We start from the raw sequence: 19,241 nt of genomic DNA, 5'->3' as shown, positions 1-19,241 counted from the left end.
GACCAGAAGGGGCTGAAGGGCATAAACCTATGGAAAATTCGCAAGATCTCAGGATTAAAATAAAGCTGCCACAGCAGAATTCAATGCTAAGCCTTCAGCTTGCTAGGCAGGGTAGATAAAAATCCCTGTCCTAAGACCAAACAGCATTCAGATCCACCCTGGTGTCGACACCAGCAACTCCGGTCTAGATCCCACTCTGAGAATCGAAAAAACATGAGAAATCCCTAAAAGTCTTTTAGCAGGCGAAGGTAAGAAACCCAGAAAAGCTGAGACCCAGGAACTACAGTAAATTCTGGAAGCAGGATACTGCCACCTAAAACCCCAGATCCCAAGAAGGAACAGAACGAGGATTACTGAAAGATACGGTTCCTAAGAACCAAATTTGCACGAAAAGGATGGAAACAGGAAAGAAGTCCTTCTTCCGAACAAAGAACTGATAAACTCTGCTTCAATACCATAGAACCCAATTAGGACGGGAAGACTCTCCCCCCATTAGGGCATTTGCAAACTTGTGGGACGGCAATGGGGGCAAAATTTGTATTTATGGGGTGGTGGGAGCTCAACGTACTCTATAATGAACATAAATAAAAAGAGGTTCCCAGGTTGAGCGTCTCTCTCTTTTTTTTTTAATGCAAATTATGACACTTAGGGAAGTCTCCCTAAGTGTGATGTGGGAAGCCAGATGTGGACCCGTTTCTCAGTGTGCCTAGAGGGATATGGCTGCACCTCACTGACGAGGCCCACAATAGGCAGAAATGTACGACTGGGGTTTTGCTGTTTCTCTCGTTCAGAGAGGGATTGCCTGGTATTTAGGGGCTGGACTGTACTGTGAAGTCAGGATCAGACTGATATGCTTCAAGAAAGTTCTTCTCTGTGAAAGGCACATGTTGAGCAAAAAGAGGCTGCTTCTTGGGTGGTAACTAGCCATAGAACAAGCTATTATGCTATTGTTCGTTCCCAGGTTGAGCGCTTCTCTCTTTTTATTTGTACTCTATAATGAGGCTAATCCTTTTAAGGACAATATTCAATTATATATGGAGGTATATAGACGACCTCATCTTCATTGTCAAGGGTGACCTTGTGTTTGATGATTTTTTAATTTTCATCAATGACAATGAATTTGGGATTGAGGTTTACAGGGATTATGCTACCTACTGAGGTCCAATTTTTGGATCTCAAATTGAGTGGGTCCATACAGAATAAATCAGTAATAACAGATACTTTCCGAAAACCCACTGCGGGTAACACTATCCTACATGCCAAGTCTTGTCACCCTAAGCACTTGATTAAGGCTATTCCAAAGAGTCAATTTCTTAGACTTAGAAGGAATGCTTCTTCAGACTCCTTATTTGAAGCGCAAGCCAATAATCTTATAAAAAGGCTTTTAGCCAGGGGTTATGATCACAGTCTCCTTGAAAGAGCTCTAAAAGAGGTTAAAGATAAACCATTCGTTAGTGTTAAAGACAAGTCACAAGAAAGAGACCACAATTTCTCCAGTAAGTCTATTGTTTTTTCTACGGCATTCTCCTCTCAGTATATGGAGATTTTTGAAATTATTAGACGTAACTTGACCTTTCTGAAGGGAGATAAGATACTTTCCACTTGCATAGATCAAATCAAATTTGTATCAAGAAAAGCACCCACGTTGGGAAACAAACTTGCTCCCAGTTTAGTGGTTAGTAATCAGAATCGTATGAAATCGACTTGGCTTAATAGGAAAGGTACATTTCAATGTTTGACACATAACTGTGGTACTTGTGAGACCATATCAAGAGGTGATTCATTTAAAAGCTCATCCACAGGTTTGAATTATAAAACAGATCATTATGCCAATTGTGCCTCCACGTTTGTGGTTTATCTTTTGGAGTGTAACTTGTGTGAGGCTCAGTATGTTGGTCAGACCTCAACGTTGTCTCAGGTCCAGGATAGGGGAACATAAAAGATGTTAAGAATTATGTAAAATACTCTAGTATAGCAAGTCAATTTAATGGGTTACACTTCTCACATGTTCCAAACTTCAATGTCAAGGTGATTGACATTGCCAAATTGTCACTTCATCAATTCTGATGAAGAAGCAACTTTACTGGATTTTTACTCTTAACACAAGGGAGCCAAATGGTTTAAATAAGCAATGGGACAAGTTTTTTTTATTGATTAATCAAAATAGAAATAATGACATATGTATTTTTTGAGCTATTACTTTGTTTTCATTTTCTTGATGTAAACAATGTCATAGACATATAGCTCTATGACACATGTATCATTCTGTAGGAGGAGAAAATCAATATATATTTTTGAATAATTTTTGATCCCACATTATATCGTATTCTATGTATTCTATTATGTTATATCACTCTTGGTACTTTCGAAGTAATATTGTGGCTTCTTATGTCTGATCTATAAGTAATATTTTAGGTAGATTTAATGAAATTGCATATGAATCATTTTTTTGTCTTATATGTGAATATCTGCCACTCCTTTATCCTTATGGGGTCCTCCTGTCAGTAAGGGATTCAATTATCCCATTCTATGAGTAGAAAAATTATATCTCATTTTAGGTATCTGAGAATGACCTGTGTAATGACAATATTTTTGGGGTAACAAGTTTCATGTTAGTGTATTTAATTATATGCATTTCATCTAATGTTTGCCCTTTTATTTTGCTCTTCTTCTTTTCTTTATTTGTTATGGCTCTTTGATAATCCTTTCTCCTTTTTATTTTTAATGCACAAATGTTAATGTATCCCTTTTTTCCTCGTGTACGTGTTTGTGTATTTTTTGTGAACGCTGGATTAAATTTCCGTTTTTTTGGATATTGTGTGTGCTGCCTTTCTTTTGCTGCATAGTTTTGGGACACAGTCCTTTTTCTTGGCCTGCACCTCACGTCTTCACTTGTGGATCTCTTGGAGTTGCTTTAATATGTTGTTTGTGACCGGAGGCATACTTTGATCTACTGTGGTTTTCCTGGAGCCACGCCACCCCCTCACTTGTATTTACAACAAGGAATATCACCATACTTCACTCGTCTTAGTTAACATCGTTATCTGATTTAGAGAACTGAGATTCCACTGACAGAGCAGTACTGGAAACCTCTAACATTGCCAAAACATCTCTCAGAAGTAAACGCAGGCGTGCCAATCTAAATCTAAATGTTAAGCCCTCCGCAGTCGGAGGACCCAAGTCAGCAGACTCCGACCCTGGAGGTTCTCTCTCTGAAGCCTCAGAGGGAACTGCAACCCCAGGGGACTGATCGGACACCAATTGTCCTTGGGCAGGAGAGCCCGGGTTTTACCCCTTGCTTGCACGTGGCAGGTAACCTTGCTAAGGCCGTAGAGATGGCCATGCGGAACTGCGTAGTAACCTCTGGTAGAAACAAACCCCTTACAGGCAAAGGAGGATCAGAACTCGGGAAAACTGCATATGTAGGAACAGAATCAAGGGAACACACCTCACTGGACGAAGAGTCCTCAGAGGCGGATAGCTCAGTGGTCTCTAACATCTCAACATTGGTTGATGGGAACACTCTATTGCGGCATACGGAACATAATTGAGCGGACTGGATTACCCCGGTCTCCTCACAATATACACAGGTATCAAATTCTGTATCAATGGAATCCCCCTCTAAATTATCAGAATCCTTCATAACTCGTCTATATCAAATTATAGAATGGAAAAACAACTGGCACCATTTACCCCCAATGGCTGGGCACTCACCACCTCCTATGACCCAGACAGATAGAGAAGAAGCTCCTCTCCGCAGACACTCAGTCAGGAATCAGAAACAGTGAAAAAAAAAGTGACCATTCCCAGTCACATGGTGCTCATGCTAAGGAAAAAGCGTGCCAGCTTAATATAAAGAAACTGCGCAGCTCTCAAAATGAAATGACCTTACATTCTGTATCAGCCTAAGAGTCCAAACGTTCTTACGCATAAGCAGTCGAAATCACATAACAAATATGATTAAAACCCCCCACTGTTTAATAATCCCACTCAGGAGATATTAACCCATTGATTCCATGAGATAAAGAAGTCTCACTGTGACCCTGTCTTCTATCGTCAACGTGTATAAAATAATGAAACAATCTTACCAGAATCTATGCTGTGGAACAGTGACACGGTTCTTCAAGTTCGACAGATTGTAGCAGCGCTTCTGACATGGACTTGAGTGTAGAAAGCAGGCAGCGAAACTCGCCAACGTGATTGCTTAAAGAGCAGTTAATATGAGTCTGGATGGGTTCGCAGAAAGACTCTCCCTGCATCTGCAGACTAACTTTTGTCAATGCTCTCACTGAGAGGCTGACAAGACTACTTAAAACTCCAGTCCCATCTCGAAGGGTACTACCCTCCATAAAGAACTACTCCGAAATCTGACACTTCTCTGCCAACCTCCTGTGACGAAAGGCAAAGAATGACTGGGGGATAAGGGAAGTGGGGGAGGTATTTAAGCCTTTGGTTGGAGTGTCTATGCCTCCTCCTGGTGGTCAGGTTCTGTATTTCCCACAAGTAAAGAATGAAGCCGTGGATTCTCCTCATATTAAGAAGGAAATCCCGTATGTTGAAACATTTTTCTTAGAAGAGTTTCCATCTTTTTATCCATCAGCTCTCTGGACGACGAGCTATCCTCAAGTGGGATAGTAGTGCGTTTCGCCAGTGTGAAGATAGCGCCATCTACCTTAGGGACGGAACCCCACAACTCCAATTGAGAGTCGGGGACCGGGAATAATTTTTTTAAAGGAGGACGAAGGGGAAAAGAAAGATCCAATTCTGTCCGATTAGTTAATAATTTTCGCCATCTTTACAGGCACAGGAAAAGTTAAAAGCACTACCCTGTCCTCGTAAACTCTGTCTCATTTAGGAATCAAAGATTCATCGGGCAGCTTGGCCTCTGGAACCTCTAATGTAGACAGGACTTCCTTTAGAAGAAAACATAAGTGTTCAATCTTTAATCTAAAGGCTGGTTCCTCCTCAGCAGGAGGCTTAGAGGCAGCAGACTCCATCCCAGAAAGTTAATTCTCTAAAGCCTCATAGTGCAATTCATCCTTGGATAATGGAGACAGAGCAGTAAAATTCAATAAATCACATGATGACCCCGGGGCAGGAGCGCTATGTTTAACCTTTCGCTTGCGTTTAGCAGGGCGAGGTAAAGCACTGAGGGCCGCAGACACCGCCGTTTGTAACTGCGCGGTAAAATATGGCAGTAAAAGGCCCCCTCCAGATGGAGGATCAAGCGTGCTATGGGAAGCTGCGTGTGTAGAAGGAGATGAATGTTGGGTATGCACCTCACGGGACGGCGAGTCCTCAGAGGTGGACAGCTCAGTGGTACTAAAAGGGTTAACCTTCTTTGACCAAATAATGTTGTCAATGCATGTGAAACCAAAGCCTCCTTACAATATAAACAGGTATTACTATTTGGAACAGAGGGAGTACCCTCTAATATATCAGAATCCTCCATAGCTTAAAGGGACACTGAACCCAATTTAGAAAGTTGCTTAAAATTTCATGCTCTATCTGAATCACAAAAGAAAACATTTGGGTTCAGTGTCCCTTTAAGCTAATAACAGCAGGACACAAAAAATAAATCTTTATTTCTCAAAAATGGCACCTTTATACTCCCAATGGCTGGGGCACTCACCGCCTCCTAGACCCAGACAATACAGAGAAATAGCGTCTTCTTGGACAGCCAGCTCGGTCAGGAAATAGGAAATGAAAGCGAGACCACTCCTGGTCACATAGTGCGCAAGGCAGGACCGCCCCTGCTATGAGAAAAAGCATTCCAAGCTACAAGCTGTGCAGCACTCAAAGTGAAAGTAAAAAGCTGTGCGTTCCAGCCACATAAACAGTCTAGGAGCCCAATAAAATCTCACACATAAAGCAGCATAAAATCAAAGCATCACATTTGATTAATCCACACTGTTCAATAATCCTCCTCAGGAGATTAACACATTCTATTAAGATATAAGGAGCCACACTGTGACCCTGTCTTCTAGCGTTTTCAACATATGAAAAAATTAAAACGATCTTACCAGAATCCATGCTGTGGAACAGAAACACAGCCTCTTAAGTGTGACAGTCTTGTAGCATCGCTCCTGACATGGACTTGAGTGCGAAAACAAGCAGGCAGTGGAACTCGTCAACACTGATTGCTCATGAGTTGTTAGCAGGCAGTCTGGATGGGTTCACAGAAAGACTCTTCCTGCATCTCCAGACTCTAACTTTTATCAATGCTCTCACTGAGAGGCTGACAAGACTACTTAAAACTCCAGTCCCATATCGAAGGGCAGATACCCTTCCTAAGGAACTATTCCAAATCTTCTGACACTTCTCTGCCATCCTCCTGTGACGAAAGGCAAAGAATGACTGGGGGATGGGGGAAGTGGGAGAGGTATTTGAGCCTTTGGCTGGGGTGTCTTTGCCTCTTCCTGGTGGCCAGGTTCAGTATTTCCCAACAGTAAGGAATGATGCCGTCGACTCTACTTATATTAAGAAGGAAAGTGATGGTAAACTCTCACCTTTTTAAAATCAAATCCAGAATATTTGTGATATTTTAGATGGGGTTAAAATTCATCAGTTGTAATGAAGATGCGTCATAACTTACTTTTTAATATAGATATGAAATTCAGATACCCCGCACTCTGTCACCCACTTCAAAAGTAAATTTTTCAGCAAAACAGCGGTTTTAATTGTTCTCCAATCAGTGCTCTAGCTACAACAAAAGTGCCATATGGTGAGAACACTGATTGGAGAACAATTGAAACCGTTAGTTCACTGAAAAATTTACTTTAGAAGTGGGTGACAGAAAGTGGGGTATTTGATTTTTTTAATATCTTTATTAAAAAGTTATAGCGCATCTTCATTACAACTGATTAATTTTAACTCCATTTAACATATCACTAACATTCTGGATCTGATTTTAAAAAGTTTTATTAAACCAACAAATGATTATGTTTAGTAAAATGTGAACTTAAAAGACTTCTTTCACACAGATTATTTTTTTTAAATGTTGTAATTTGTTAGGCATGTTAAGTGGCCAAAGCTGTTGAATTAGATAAAACCAAAAATCATGAGAAAATGGGTTTCTGATGGACTAGAGGTATTAAAGGGGCATAAAATCCATCATTTTCCTTTTGTAAATCAAACAGAGCATAGAAATTTAAAAAAACAACAACTTTCCAATCTACTTCTATTATTATTTTCTTAATTTTCTTGGTATCCTTTGTTGAAAAGCAGGGAGGCAAGGCCAGGAGCGTGCACAGGTCTGCAGCACTAGTATTTTTCCCAGATACTGTAATGGATAGTTTGTGATTGGCTATGATGCCCGGTGGGGGAATTGCCGGTTTGAGTAATTACATGCCAAGGAGGACAGGAGTACAGTTTTTCAGATCTCTGAGGCGGTAACGTGTTGGCCGCGAATATAAGTGATTAGAGAAGCCACAACCAATTGAGTGTAATGACACTGTTTTATCTCATAATAACACATTTTTATTTGACGCTGTGCCTGCACTTTACTGCTGTGTAATAAGTTAGTAATAAGTGCAGCTCACATTTTTATTCACCGCCCAACAAGACTCAGTATCTCAGAGGTGTAAAACTATAGCATTAAGCTGTATGTGACATTGCTGTAAATGACGGCTTGCTGTAGTGTCATGTCACAAGACTGTAACGTCCTTTTACTTCACACAAAAAAAATATTAAAATGTCACCAGAGAATGTATCACACGTTAAACACTTTAAACGCAGTAAGAGACCGTAGGATTATGTGAATAGGATAAACCTAGCGGTTATAGAGTCGGCTAGTACATACATTACTTCCAAAATAGGTAAACTACAACAATGGGGTAAATATAAACTAAGGTGTGATGTGAATAATATGCTGTGTGCTTAGATACGGGAGATACATCTTTCTCTAGTGCAGATGTAACCAGACTCACTGCCTTGACCAGTCGTGTAATCACCCAAGCCAGCAACGCCCCCACTGTTCATCACAGCCAATCACAAACGAAACCATGTGGGATCTGCGAAAATGCACAGCACTATATGGCAGCAGTTTTGAAAGAATTTTAAACACTAGAGGGCATCACTTTTTTCTCTAACTTCACCTAAGTGTTCTAGCATTTGGGGTCACAATATTCAAACATGAGATGTGTTTATTACATTCATGAGAGAACCACAAGGGTATGAACAACAAAAGTAGATCCTGATATAGTTACAGTAGCCATTATAAGAGAATGCAGAGGAAGTCATGCAAGGGTACCATATTTACCACTGCTACTGTCAAGACAAGGGCCTGCATGGCGCCTTAAATTGTAATTCTTAAACTTTAAAGTACAGTATTGAAAAATGTGTTTAATTAGCTGAGGTGCAGAATTAGACAGTATTCACTATTCTTTGGTGCAGAATTAGACAGTATTCACTATTCTTTTTTAAATTAAGTAGAAATGAAAACCATGAGAAAAAAAATGCTTTTAAAATATTTCTTTTTACACAGATATATTGCTATGAATTGTTTAATTGTTGATAAATTGCAATCATATGGAGCAGTGACATTTTTGGGGGCTGGAAGAAATTAAAGAAAACAGACTTGAATTAAAATTTTTGAACACTCTCTGGGGTATGTTTGTATTGGGGTATGGAGGGGGTCCTTGTGTGCTGGGGGAAGCAATACATTTTTATAGTGTGGTGGCTTTGATTTTGTGTGGTTCCTAGGGGAAGTATTGCACATGGGGAGATCTATGCTAGGATTAATTACTTTTAGGGAAGTCTGGGTTTTTGTGATTAGAGTAGGAAATGGCTTTTGTGATGGGAGGAGACCCCAGTTAATAGCAGAAGGGGTATCAGTAAGTTTAGGAGTGGTGTACTGCAGAGCGGGGTTGCGATTAGGTGGGGGCTAAGAACATAACATTAATAGCAGTAGGATAGGAGTTATGAAGGTTGGTGGGGATTGAGGGTATAAGTACCAACGCTTATTGAAACAGGGGTTTGTTAACTCCTTACAGGGTAGAAGATTGCAATTAGCTGTAAGGTGTGTGATCGTATTTAGTGGCACACACATAGCAAGGTGGTTGAGGTACAGACACACATACTAAGCGCTAGATTTTGTGTGGAGCGCAACTACACACAACGTTACATATAGAAAGAACATGTGCACACACAATGCTGTACAGAGAGAGAACCTACAAACATAACATGCCAGCTACACCCACAAAAGCAATACACAGCTGCTTCAAAAGCTGTTGGGATAAAATGGAGGAGCATTTGGCATAAAAAAAAATAGTGTTTCTTGTTGACTGTGCAGAATACCTTTCACATGGTCTGATATGGCGATCCCTCGCTGTAACAGCACAGCAGCACTAAGGCCCACGAGGCTGTACAGTCCCAGACATCCTAAGTTCAGCCACCAGATGACCTGCCAGAGAGATGAACAATCACACAGCTGTTATGTGCTTGAAATACATTAAAAAAACATTCAGGAAAAAAATGTACAGATTTTGTTATACATAAGACCCATATGATCATGAACACAATTATCAGAGAACTTTTAGATTATTACACCAGGCTGGATTTGGAATAATTAGACCAAAAGATATTATTTGATACGTTTTTTCCCCCTCTTTTAGTTTGTATATCAGTTACAACAGTCCAGTCCACTATATGTGATATGTGCCATAGTTTTAGATGCATACTAAATTTCAAGCCCTAAGCTACTAGCTAGCCCAGAATGTTACTCGCCACTTTGATCTCACCCACTAACCCAACCCCTCTTTGTGAAACACCTTATTGTGCAGCCATTTTTTTATATTGTTTTTGTTTTATACTATAAATTAAATAATGCTACAAATAGTAATAATTTAATAAAAATAAGTGCATAACAGTTAGCAACATCAACTAGGGATCTGGGGAAGACCACAGCTGGCCAGAAAAAGGAAGTTGTTGAACTGAAAGAATGCAGAGAGTGTTGACATTAATGTTAGGTCATAGCAGACCTGGAAAAATTGTTTTATAATCATCTGTCTCTCATCTATCTTTCTCGACTGCCTCCTCTCTTCAATCTCTATTTTTACCCCCTCCCTTCTCTCTCAGGCCATATTTTCTCTTTACACTCTTCCTCTCTCGTATCTCTTCCCTCTTTTTTTTCTCTCCACTTAAATACTGAACCCAATTTTTTTCTTTCATGGTTCAGATACAGCATGCAATTTTAAGCACATTTCTAATTTACTCCTGTTATCAATTTTTCTTCGTTCTCTTGGAATTTTTATTTGAGACAAAAAAAAAAACAGGAAGGTAAGCTTACAAGCCAGCCCACCTTTGGTTCAGCACCTGGGGAGCGATTGCTGTTTGGAGGCCTTGTTCTGAAACCTATCCAATTACCCTGCAACACTTTATTCAGAACCTAGGTATCTGAAACAGACTGGAAACTGAATTCCTGAAAAACACACAGCCGGCCCCCTACCAGAGCCTCTGAAATGGGAGCCGCACATTCATGCAGATTTGGTGATAGGTGTAGATTTTTTGGCTTGCTTAGACCTGTTCCAATTGGAACTGGGCTTCCATGCAGGACCAGGAAGGGACCTTAATTACGAGAGGAGTAATTGTATTTTTGTCCCCTGTTCTGACAAAAGTTATTAGAAGCCTTAGACTTACCCCTGGACTTTTTGTCCAAAGGAAGAAAAGCTCATTTACCTCTGTAACAGCAGAAATAATAGAATCCAAATCAGAGCCAAACAATTATTTCCTTGAAAAGAAAAAGAAAAAAGTCTAGATTTAGAACCCATATCAGCAGGCCAAGATTTTAACCATAAAGCTCTTCTAGAAAGAAGACACTAACCCCAAATGTTTTCTTTCATGATACAGATAGAGCATGCAATTTTAAGCAACTTTCTAATTTACTCCTATTATAAATTTTTCTTCGTTCTCTTGCTATCTTTAATTTAAAAGCAGGAATGTGATGCATAGGAGCCGGTCCATTTTTGTTTGGGAACCTGGGTTATGCTTGTTTATTGGTGGGTAAATTTAAGCCTCCAATAAACAAGCGCTATCCATGGTGCTGAATCTAAAATGGGCTGGCTGCTAAGATTTACATTACTGCTTTTAAAATAAAGATAGCAAGAGAATGAAGAAAAATTAATAATAGGAGTAAAATTAGAAAGTTGATTAAAATGTCATGCTCTATCTGAAACATGAAAATAAAATTGGGTTCAGTGTCCCTTTAATGATGTCAAGCACAGCATCACAAATAAATGAATTTGCACATTTAAGCAAACCTAAAACGATGAAAAATCTTCACCTGCAGGATCAACAGAAAACTGCTCAGAAAGACTATTTAACCAAATAGAAGAGGCGGCAGCAATGTTATCAATAGAAATAGCTGGCCTAAATAAGTAACCTGCTTGAAAAAGGGCCCTTCTATGAAAGGAATCTAGTTTCCTACCTAAAGGGTCCTTAAAAAAAGTACTATTATCAAGAGGAATAGTAGAACACTTAGCCAGTGTAGAAATAGCCCCATATACCTTAGGGACAGTAAAACAAAGATCAATATTAGAAGAAGGTAAGGAATACAATTTCTTAAACCTTGCAGAAGGATTAAAGGGATTGACTGGCTTAGACCATGCCCTAGAAACTATCTCAGAGACAGCATCAGAAACAGGAAAAAACTCAGGGGTTTTAAGATAATAAACTATTAGAAGTTTTATCCTCAGAAACCTTAGGATTCTTAACCTCAAAAGTAAGCAAACCCTACTTTATAAGAGAACGAATATGTTCAACTTTTAACAAAAAATAGGAAGTTTCTGGATCATGATCAGAAGAAGACTCCTGATTATCATAAACTCAACTTCTGAAGACACATTAGAAACATCAGCAGTAACAACAGCTTCAGGAGGATTATAACAAGTAGAAGGTAAATTAATAACTGACCTCTTATGCTTACTTGAAGGAGGCATAATAGTTATTATTTCAGACACCGTAGAACAAATAAAATTCTTCATACCTGGTGAGAAATCAGTTGCAATTCATTGTAAAGAACAAACAGAGGGAGCAGTTATACCCATAGAAGCAAGGGCAGCATTAGAATGGTCTAAATGCATTAAAACATTAAGATACCTTAGCTTGCTTACAGTAAACAAACTAAACACTGGCAGGGACAGAATCAGAAGGCTCCATTATAACAGCAAACTACAAAATGCGTAAATAATAATAAAAAATTAATTTAAAAAAAGAGTTAAATAACTACAAAAAGAGCTTGAGGAAATTTTAAAAAAAACAAAAACATAATTTATGTAAGAACTTACCTGATAAATTCATTTCTTTCATATTAGCAAGAGTCCATGAGCTAGTGACGTATGGGATATACATTCCTACCAGGAGGGGCAAAGTTTCCCAAACCTCAAAATGCCTATAAATACACCCCTCACCACACCCACAATTCAGTTTAACGAATAGCCAAGAAGTGGGGTGATAAAAAAGTGTGAAAGCATATAAAATAAGGAATTGGAATAATTGTGCTTTATACAAAAATCATAACCACCACAAAAAAAGGGCGGGCCTCATGGACTCTTGCTAATATGAAAGAAATGAATTTATCAGGTAAGTTCTTACATAAATTATGTTTTCTTTCATGTAATTAGCAAGAGTCTAACAGGCCCATTTATCAAGCTCCGTACGGAGCTTGAAGGGCCGTGTTTCTGGCGAGTCTTCAGACTCGCCAGAAACACAAGTTATGAAGCAGCGGTCTAAAGACCGCTGCTCCATAACCCTGTCCGCCTGCTCTGAACAGGCGGACAGGAATCGCCGGACATCAACCCGATCGAATACGATCGGGTTGATTGACAGCTCCCTGCTGGCGGCCGATTGGCCGCGAGTCAGCAGGGGGCGGCGTTGCACCAGCAGCTCTTGTGAGCTGCTGGTGCAATGTTAAATGCGGAGAGCGTATTGCTCTCCGCATTTAGCGAGGTCTTGCGGACCTGATCCGCAGTGTCGGATCAGGTCCGCAAGCCCTTTGATAAATGGGCCTGCATGAGCTAGTGACGTATGGGATAATGACTACCCAAGATGTGGATCTTTCCACACAAGAGTCACTAGAGAGGGAGGGATAAAATAAAGACAGCCAATTCCTGCTGAAAATAATCCACACCCAAAAATAAAGTTTAACGAAAAACATAAGCAGAAGATTCAAACTGAAACCGCTGCCTGAAGTACTTTTCTACCAAAAACTGCTTCAGAAGAAGAAAATACATCAAAATGGTAGAATTTAGTAAAAGTATGCAAAGAGGACCAAGTTGCTGCTTTGCAAATCTGGTCAACCGAAGCTTCATTCCTAAACGCCCAGGAAGTAGAAACTGACCTAGTAGAATGAGCTGTAATTCTTTGAGGCGGAGTTTTACCCGACTCAAAATAGGCAAGATGAATTAAAGATTTCAACCAAGATGCCAAAGAAATGGCAGAAGCTTTCTGGCCTTTTCTAGAACCGGAAAAGATAACAAATAAACTAGAAGTCTTACGGAAAGATTTCGTAGCTTCAACATAATATTTCAAAGCTCTAACAACATCCAAAGAATGCAACGATTTCTCCTTAGAATTCTTAGGATTAGGACATAATAAAGGAACCACAATTTCTCTACTAATGTTGTTGGAATTCACAACTTTAGGTAAAAATTCAAAAGAAGTTCGCAACACCGCCTTATCCTGATGAAAAATCAGAAAAGGAGACTCACAAGAAAGAGCAGATAATTCAGAAACTCTTCTGGCAGAAGAGATGGCCAAAAGGAACAAAACTTTCCAAGAAAGTAATTTAATGTCCAATGAATGCATAGGTTCAAACGGAGGAGCTTGAAGAGCTCCCAGAACCAAATTCAAACTCCAAGGAGGAGAAATTGACTTAATAACAGTTTTTATACGAACCAAAGCTTGTACAAAACAATGAATATCAGGAAGAATAGCAATCTTTCTGTGAAAAAGAACAGAAAGAGCAGAGATTTGTCCTTTCAAAGAACTTGCGGACAAACCCTTATCTAAACCATCCTCAAGAAACTGTAAAATTCTCGGTATTCTAAAAGAATGCCAAGAAAAATGATGAGAAAGACACCAAGAAATATAAGTCTTCCAGACTCTATAATATATCTCTCGAGATACAGATTTACGAGCCTGTAACATAGTATTAATCACAGAGTCAGAGAAACCTCTTTGACCAAGAATCAAGCGTTCAATCTCCATACCTTTAAATTTAAGGATTTCAGATCCTGATGGAAAAAAGGACCTTGTGACAGAAGGTCTGGTCTTAACGGAAGAGTCCACGGTTGGCAAGAGGCCATCCGGACAAGATCCGCATACCAAAACCTGTGAGGCCATGCCGGAGCTACCAGCAGAACAAACGAGCATTCCTTCAGAATCTTGGAGATTACTCTTGGAAGAAGAACTAGAGGCGGAAAGATATAGGCAGGATGATACTTCCAAGGAAGTGATAATGCATCCACTGCCTCCGCCTGAGGATCCCGGGATCTGGACAGATACCTGGGAAGTTTCTTGTTTAGATGGGACGCCATCAGATCTATTTCTGGAAGTTCCCACATTTGAACAATCTGAAGAAATACCTCTGGGTGAAGAGACCATTCGCCCGGATGCAACGTTTGGCGACTGAGATAATCCGCTTCCCAATTGTCTATACCTGGGATATGAACCGCAGAGATTAGACAGGAGCTGGATTCCGCCCAAACCAAAATTCGAGATACTTCTTTCATAGCCAGAGGACTGTGAGTCCCTCCTTGATGATTGATGTATGCCACAGTTGTGACATTGTCTGTCTGAAAACAAATGAACGATTATCTCTTCAGAAGAGGCCAAAACTGAAGAGCTCTGAAAATTGCACGGAGTTCCAAAATATTGATCGGTAATCTCACCTCCTGAGATTCCCAAACTCCTTGTGCCGTCAGAGATCCCCACACAGCTCCCCAACCTATGAGACTTGCATCTGTTGAAATTACAGTCCAGGTCGGAAGCACAAAAGAAGCCCCCTGAATTAAACGATGGTGATCTGTCCACCATGTTAGAGAGTGTCGAACAATCGGTTTTAAAGATATTAATTGAGATATCTTCGTGTAATCCTTGCACCATTGCTTCAGCATACAGAGCTGAAGAGGTCGCATGTGAAAACGAGCAAAGGGGATCGCGTCCGATGCAGCAGTCATAAGACCTAGAATTTCCATGCATAAGGCTACCGAAGGGAATGATTGTGACTGAAGGTTTCGACAAGCTGCAATCAATTTTAGACGTCTCTTGTCTGTTAAAGACAGAGTCATGGACACTGAATCCATCTGGAAACCCAGAAAGGTTACCCTTGTCTGAGGAATCAAAGAACTTTTTGGTAAATTGATCCTCCAACCATGATCTTGAAGAAACAACACAAGTCGATTCGTATGAGATTCTGCTAAATGTAAAGACTGAGCAAGTACCAAGATATCGTCCAAATAAGGAAATACCACAATACCCTGTTCTCTGATTACAGACAGAAGGGCACCGAGAACCTTTGTAAAAATTCTTGGAGCTGTAGCTAGGCCAAACGGCAGAGCCACAAACTGGTAATGCTTGTCCAGAAAAGAGAATCTCAGGAACTGATAATGATCTGGATGAATCGGAATATGCAGATATGTATCCTGTAAATCTATTGTGGACATATAATTCCCTTGCTGAACAAAAGGCAAGATAGTCCTTACAGTTACCATCTTGAACGTTGGTATTCTTACATAACGATTCAATATTTTTAGATCCAGAACTGGTCTGAAGGAATTCTCCTTCTTTGGTACAATGAAGAGATTTGAATAAAACCCCAGCCCCTGTTCCGGAACTGGAACTGGCATAATTACTCCAGTCAACTCTAGATCTGAAACACAATTCAGAAATGCTTGAGCTTTTACTGGATTTACTGGGACACGGGAAAGAAAAATCTCTTTGCAGGAGGTCTCATCTTGAAACCAATTCTGTACCCTTCTGAAACAATGCTCTGAATCCAAAGATTGTGAACAGAATTGATCCAAATTTCCTTGAAAAAACGTAACCTGCCCCCTACCAGCTGAGCTGGAATGAGGGCCGCACCTTCATGTGGACTTAGAAGCAGGCTTTGCCTTTCTAGCTGGCTTGGATTTATTCCAGACTGGAGATGGTTTCCAAACTGAAACTGCTCCTGAGGATGAAGGATCAGGCTTTTGTTCTTTGTTGAAACGAAAGGAACGAAAACGATTATTAGCCCTGCTTTTACCTTTAGATTTTTTATCCTGTGGTAAAAAAGTTCCTTTCCCACCAGTAACAGTTGAAATAATGGAATCCAACTGAGAACCAAATAATTTGTTACCCTGGAAAGAAATGGAAAGTAAAGTTGATTTAGAAGCCATATCAGCATTCCAAGTTTTAAGCCATAAAGCTCTTCTAGCTAAAATAGCTAGAGACATAAACCTGACATCAACTCTGATAATATAAAAAATGGCATCACAGATAAAATTATTAGCATGCTGTAGAAGAATAATAATATCATGAGAATCATGATGTGTTACTTGTTGCGCTAAAGTTTCCAACCAGAAAGTTGAAGCTGCAGCAACATCAGCCAAAGATATAGCAGGTCTAAGAAGATTACCTGAACACAGATAAGCTTTTCTTAGAAAGGATTCAATTTTCCTATCTAAAGGATCCTTAAATGAAGTACCATCTGACGTAGGAATAGTAGTACGTTTAGCAAGGGTAGAAATAGCCCCATCAACTTTAGGGATTTTGTCCCAAAATTCTAATCTGTCAGACGGCACAGGATATAATTGCTTAAAACGTTTAGAAGGAGTAAATGAATTACCCAATTTATCCCATTCTTTGGAAATTACTGCAGAAATAGCATTAGGAACAGGAAAAACTTCTGGAATAACCACAGGAGCTTTAAATACCTTATCCAAACGTTTAGAATTAGTATCAAGAGGACCAGAATCCTCTATTTCTAAAGCAATTAGTACTTCTTTAAGTAAAGAACGAATAAATTCCATTTTAAATAAATATGAAGATTTATCAGCATCAACCTCTGAGACAGAATCCTCTGAACCAGAAGAGTCATCAGAATCAGAATGATGATGTTCATTTAAAAATTCATCTGTAGGGAGAGAAGTTTTAAAAGATTTTTTACGTTTACTAGAAGGAGAAATAACAGACATAGCCTTCTTTATGGATTCAGAAACAAAATCTCTTATATTATCAGGAACATTCTGCACCTTAGATGTTGAAGGAACTGCAACAGGCAATGGTACTTTACTAAAGGAAATATTATCTGCTTTAACAAGTTTGTCATGACAATCAATACAAACAACAGCTGGAGGAATAGCTACCAAAAGTTTACAGCAGATACACTTAGCTTTGGTAGATCCAGCACTAGACAGCGATTTTCCTGTAGTATCTTCTGACTCAGATGCAACGTGAGACATCTTGCAATATGTAAGAGAAAAAACAACATATATATAAAGCAAAATTGATCAAATTCCTTAAATGACAGTTTCAGGAATGGGAAAAAATGCCAAAGAACAAGCTTCTAGCAACCAGAAGCAATGAAAAATGAGACTTTAATAATGTGGAGAAAAAAGCGACGCCCATATTTTTCGCACCAATAAGACGCCCACATTATTTGGCGCCTAAATGCTTTTTGGCACCAAAATGACGCCACATCCGGAACGCCGACATTTTTTGCGCAAAATAACGTCAAAAAATGACGCAACTTCCGGCGACACGAATGACGCCGGAAACGGAAACGAATTTTTTGCGCCAAAAAAGTCCGCGCCAAGAATGACGCAATAAAATGAAGCATTTTCAGCCCCCGCGAGCCTAACAGCCCACAGGGAAGAGTCAAATTTTTGAAGGTAAGAAAAAATGATTAAATCAAATGCATTATCCCAAATATGAAACTGACTGTCTGAAAATAAGGAAAGTTGAACATTCTGAGTCAAGGCAAATAAATGTTTGAATACATATATTTAGAACTTTATAAACAAAGTGCCCAACCATAGCTTAGAGTGTCACAGAAAATAAGATTTACTTACCCCAGGACACTCATCTACATGTTTGTAGAAAGCCAAACCAGTACTGAAACGAGAATCAGCAGAGGTAATGGTATATATAAGAGTATATCGTCGATCTGAAAAGGGAGGTAAGAGATGAATCTCTACGACCGATAACAGAGAACCTATGAAATAGACCCCGTAGAAGGAGATCACTGCATTCAAATAGGCAATACTCTCCTCACATCCCTCTGACATTCACTGCACGCTGAGAGGAAAACCGGGCTCCAACTTGCTGCGGAGCGCATATCAACGTAGAATCTAGCACAAACTTACTTCACCACCTCCATCAGTTTGTAAAACTGAATTGTGGGTGTGGTGAGGGGTGTATTTATAGGCATTTTGAGGTTTGGGAAACTTTGCCCCTCCTGGTAGGAATGTATATCCCATACGTCACTAGCTCATGGACTCTTGCTAATTACATGAAAGAAAACACCCCCTCCAAAAGTAGCTCTTCAAAAACTTACTAGGCCAGGCGCACTACATTTGTTGACAGGATAGCACAATAAAAGAAGGGAATACGTGTGAAACCTGACAGGAAATAAAGGGAAAAAAAGCACGACAAAACCTGACGTACACAAACCCAAGGACTACATGCGGAAACCCAATACGCGATAACCCGAAGGCCAACGCGCAGGAAAAACCCTACACACGCAGACTAGAGGGAATATGAGCGCTAATCCAAAAGCGCACAAACTTAAAGGCTGACACGTGTAAAATAAACCTGGCAAACTGATGAGCGCAAATTTGAAGGCCATGCGCAAAAACAAAAGAGCATGCCACAACCCCCCCCCCCCAAAAAAAGCATTTTTTAACATTTTTAAGGGTTATAACTAAAATAAAAATTCTGTCCCAGAGCTATATATTTACACACACATAGAAGTATATATATATATATATATATATTTCTTTCATGTAATTGGCAAGAGTCCATGAGCTAGTGACGTATGGGATATACAATCCTACCAGGAGGGGCAAAGTTTCCCAAACCTCAAAATGCCTATAAATACACCCCTCACCACACCCACAATTCAGTTTTTACAAACTTTGCCTCCTATGGATGTGGTGAAGTAAAGTTTGTGCTAAGATTTCTACGTTGACATGCGCTTCTCAGCATTTTGAAGCCAGATTCCTCTCAGAGTACAGCGAATGTCAGAGGGATGTGAAGGGAGT

The 19,241-nt window shown here is 39.7% G+C and overlaps 1 protein-coding gene across 1 annotated transcript in view; it reads right to left on the bottom strand.

Annotated features, from left to right (window-relative positions):
* The window catches only part of POMT2 (protein O-mannosyltransferase 2), a 277,327-nt gene that overhangs the window by 8,257 nt on the left and 249,829 nt on the right, over positions 1–19,241 (bottom strand). Inside the window, exon 18 of the mRNA XM_053697367.1 lies at positions 9,298–9,403. Coding sequence (XP_053553342.1) covers positions 9,298–9,403 — 106 coding nt within the window. The remainder of the gene's footprint in view (positions 1–9,297; positions 9,404–19,241) is intronic.

Source organism: Bombina bombina, chromosome 1 (genome assembly GCF_027579735.1).
Source record: "Bombina bombina isolate aBomBom1 chromosome 1, aBomBom1.pri, whole genome shotgun sequence".
Classification (NCBI taxonomy): domain Eukaryota; kingdom Metazoa; phylum Chordata; class Amphibia; order Anura; family Bombinatoridae; genus Bombina; species Bombina bombina.
This window is presented reverse-complemented; position numbering and strand designations above follow the sequence as displayed.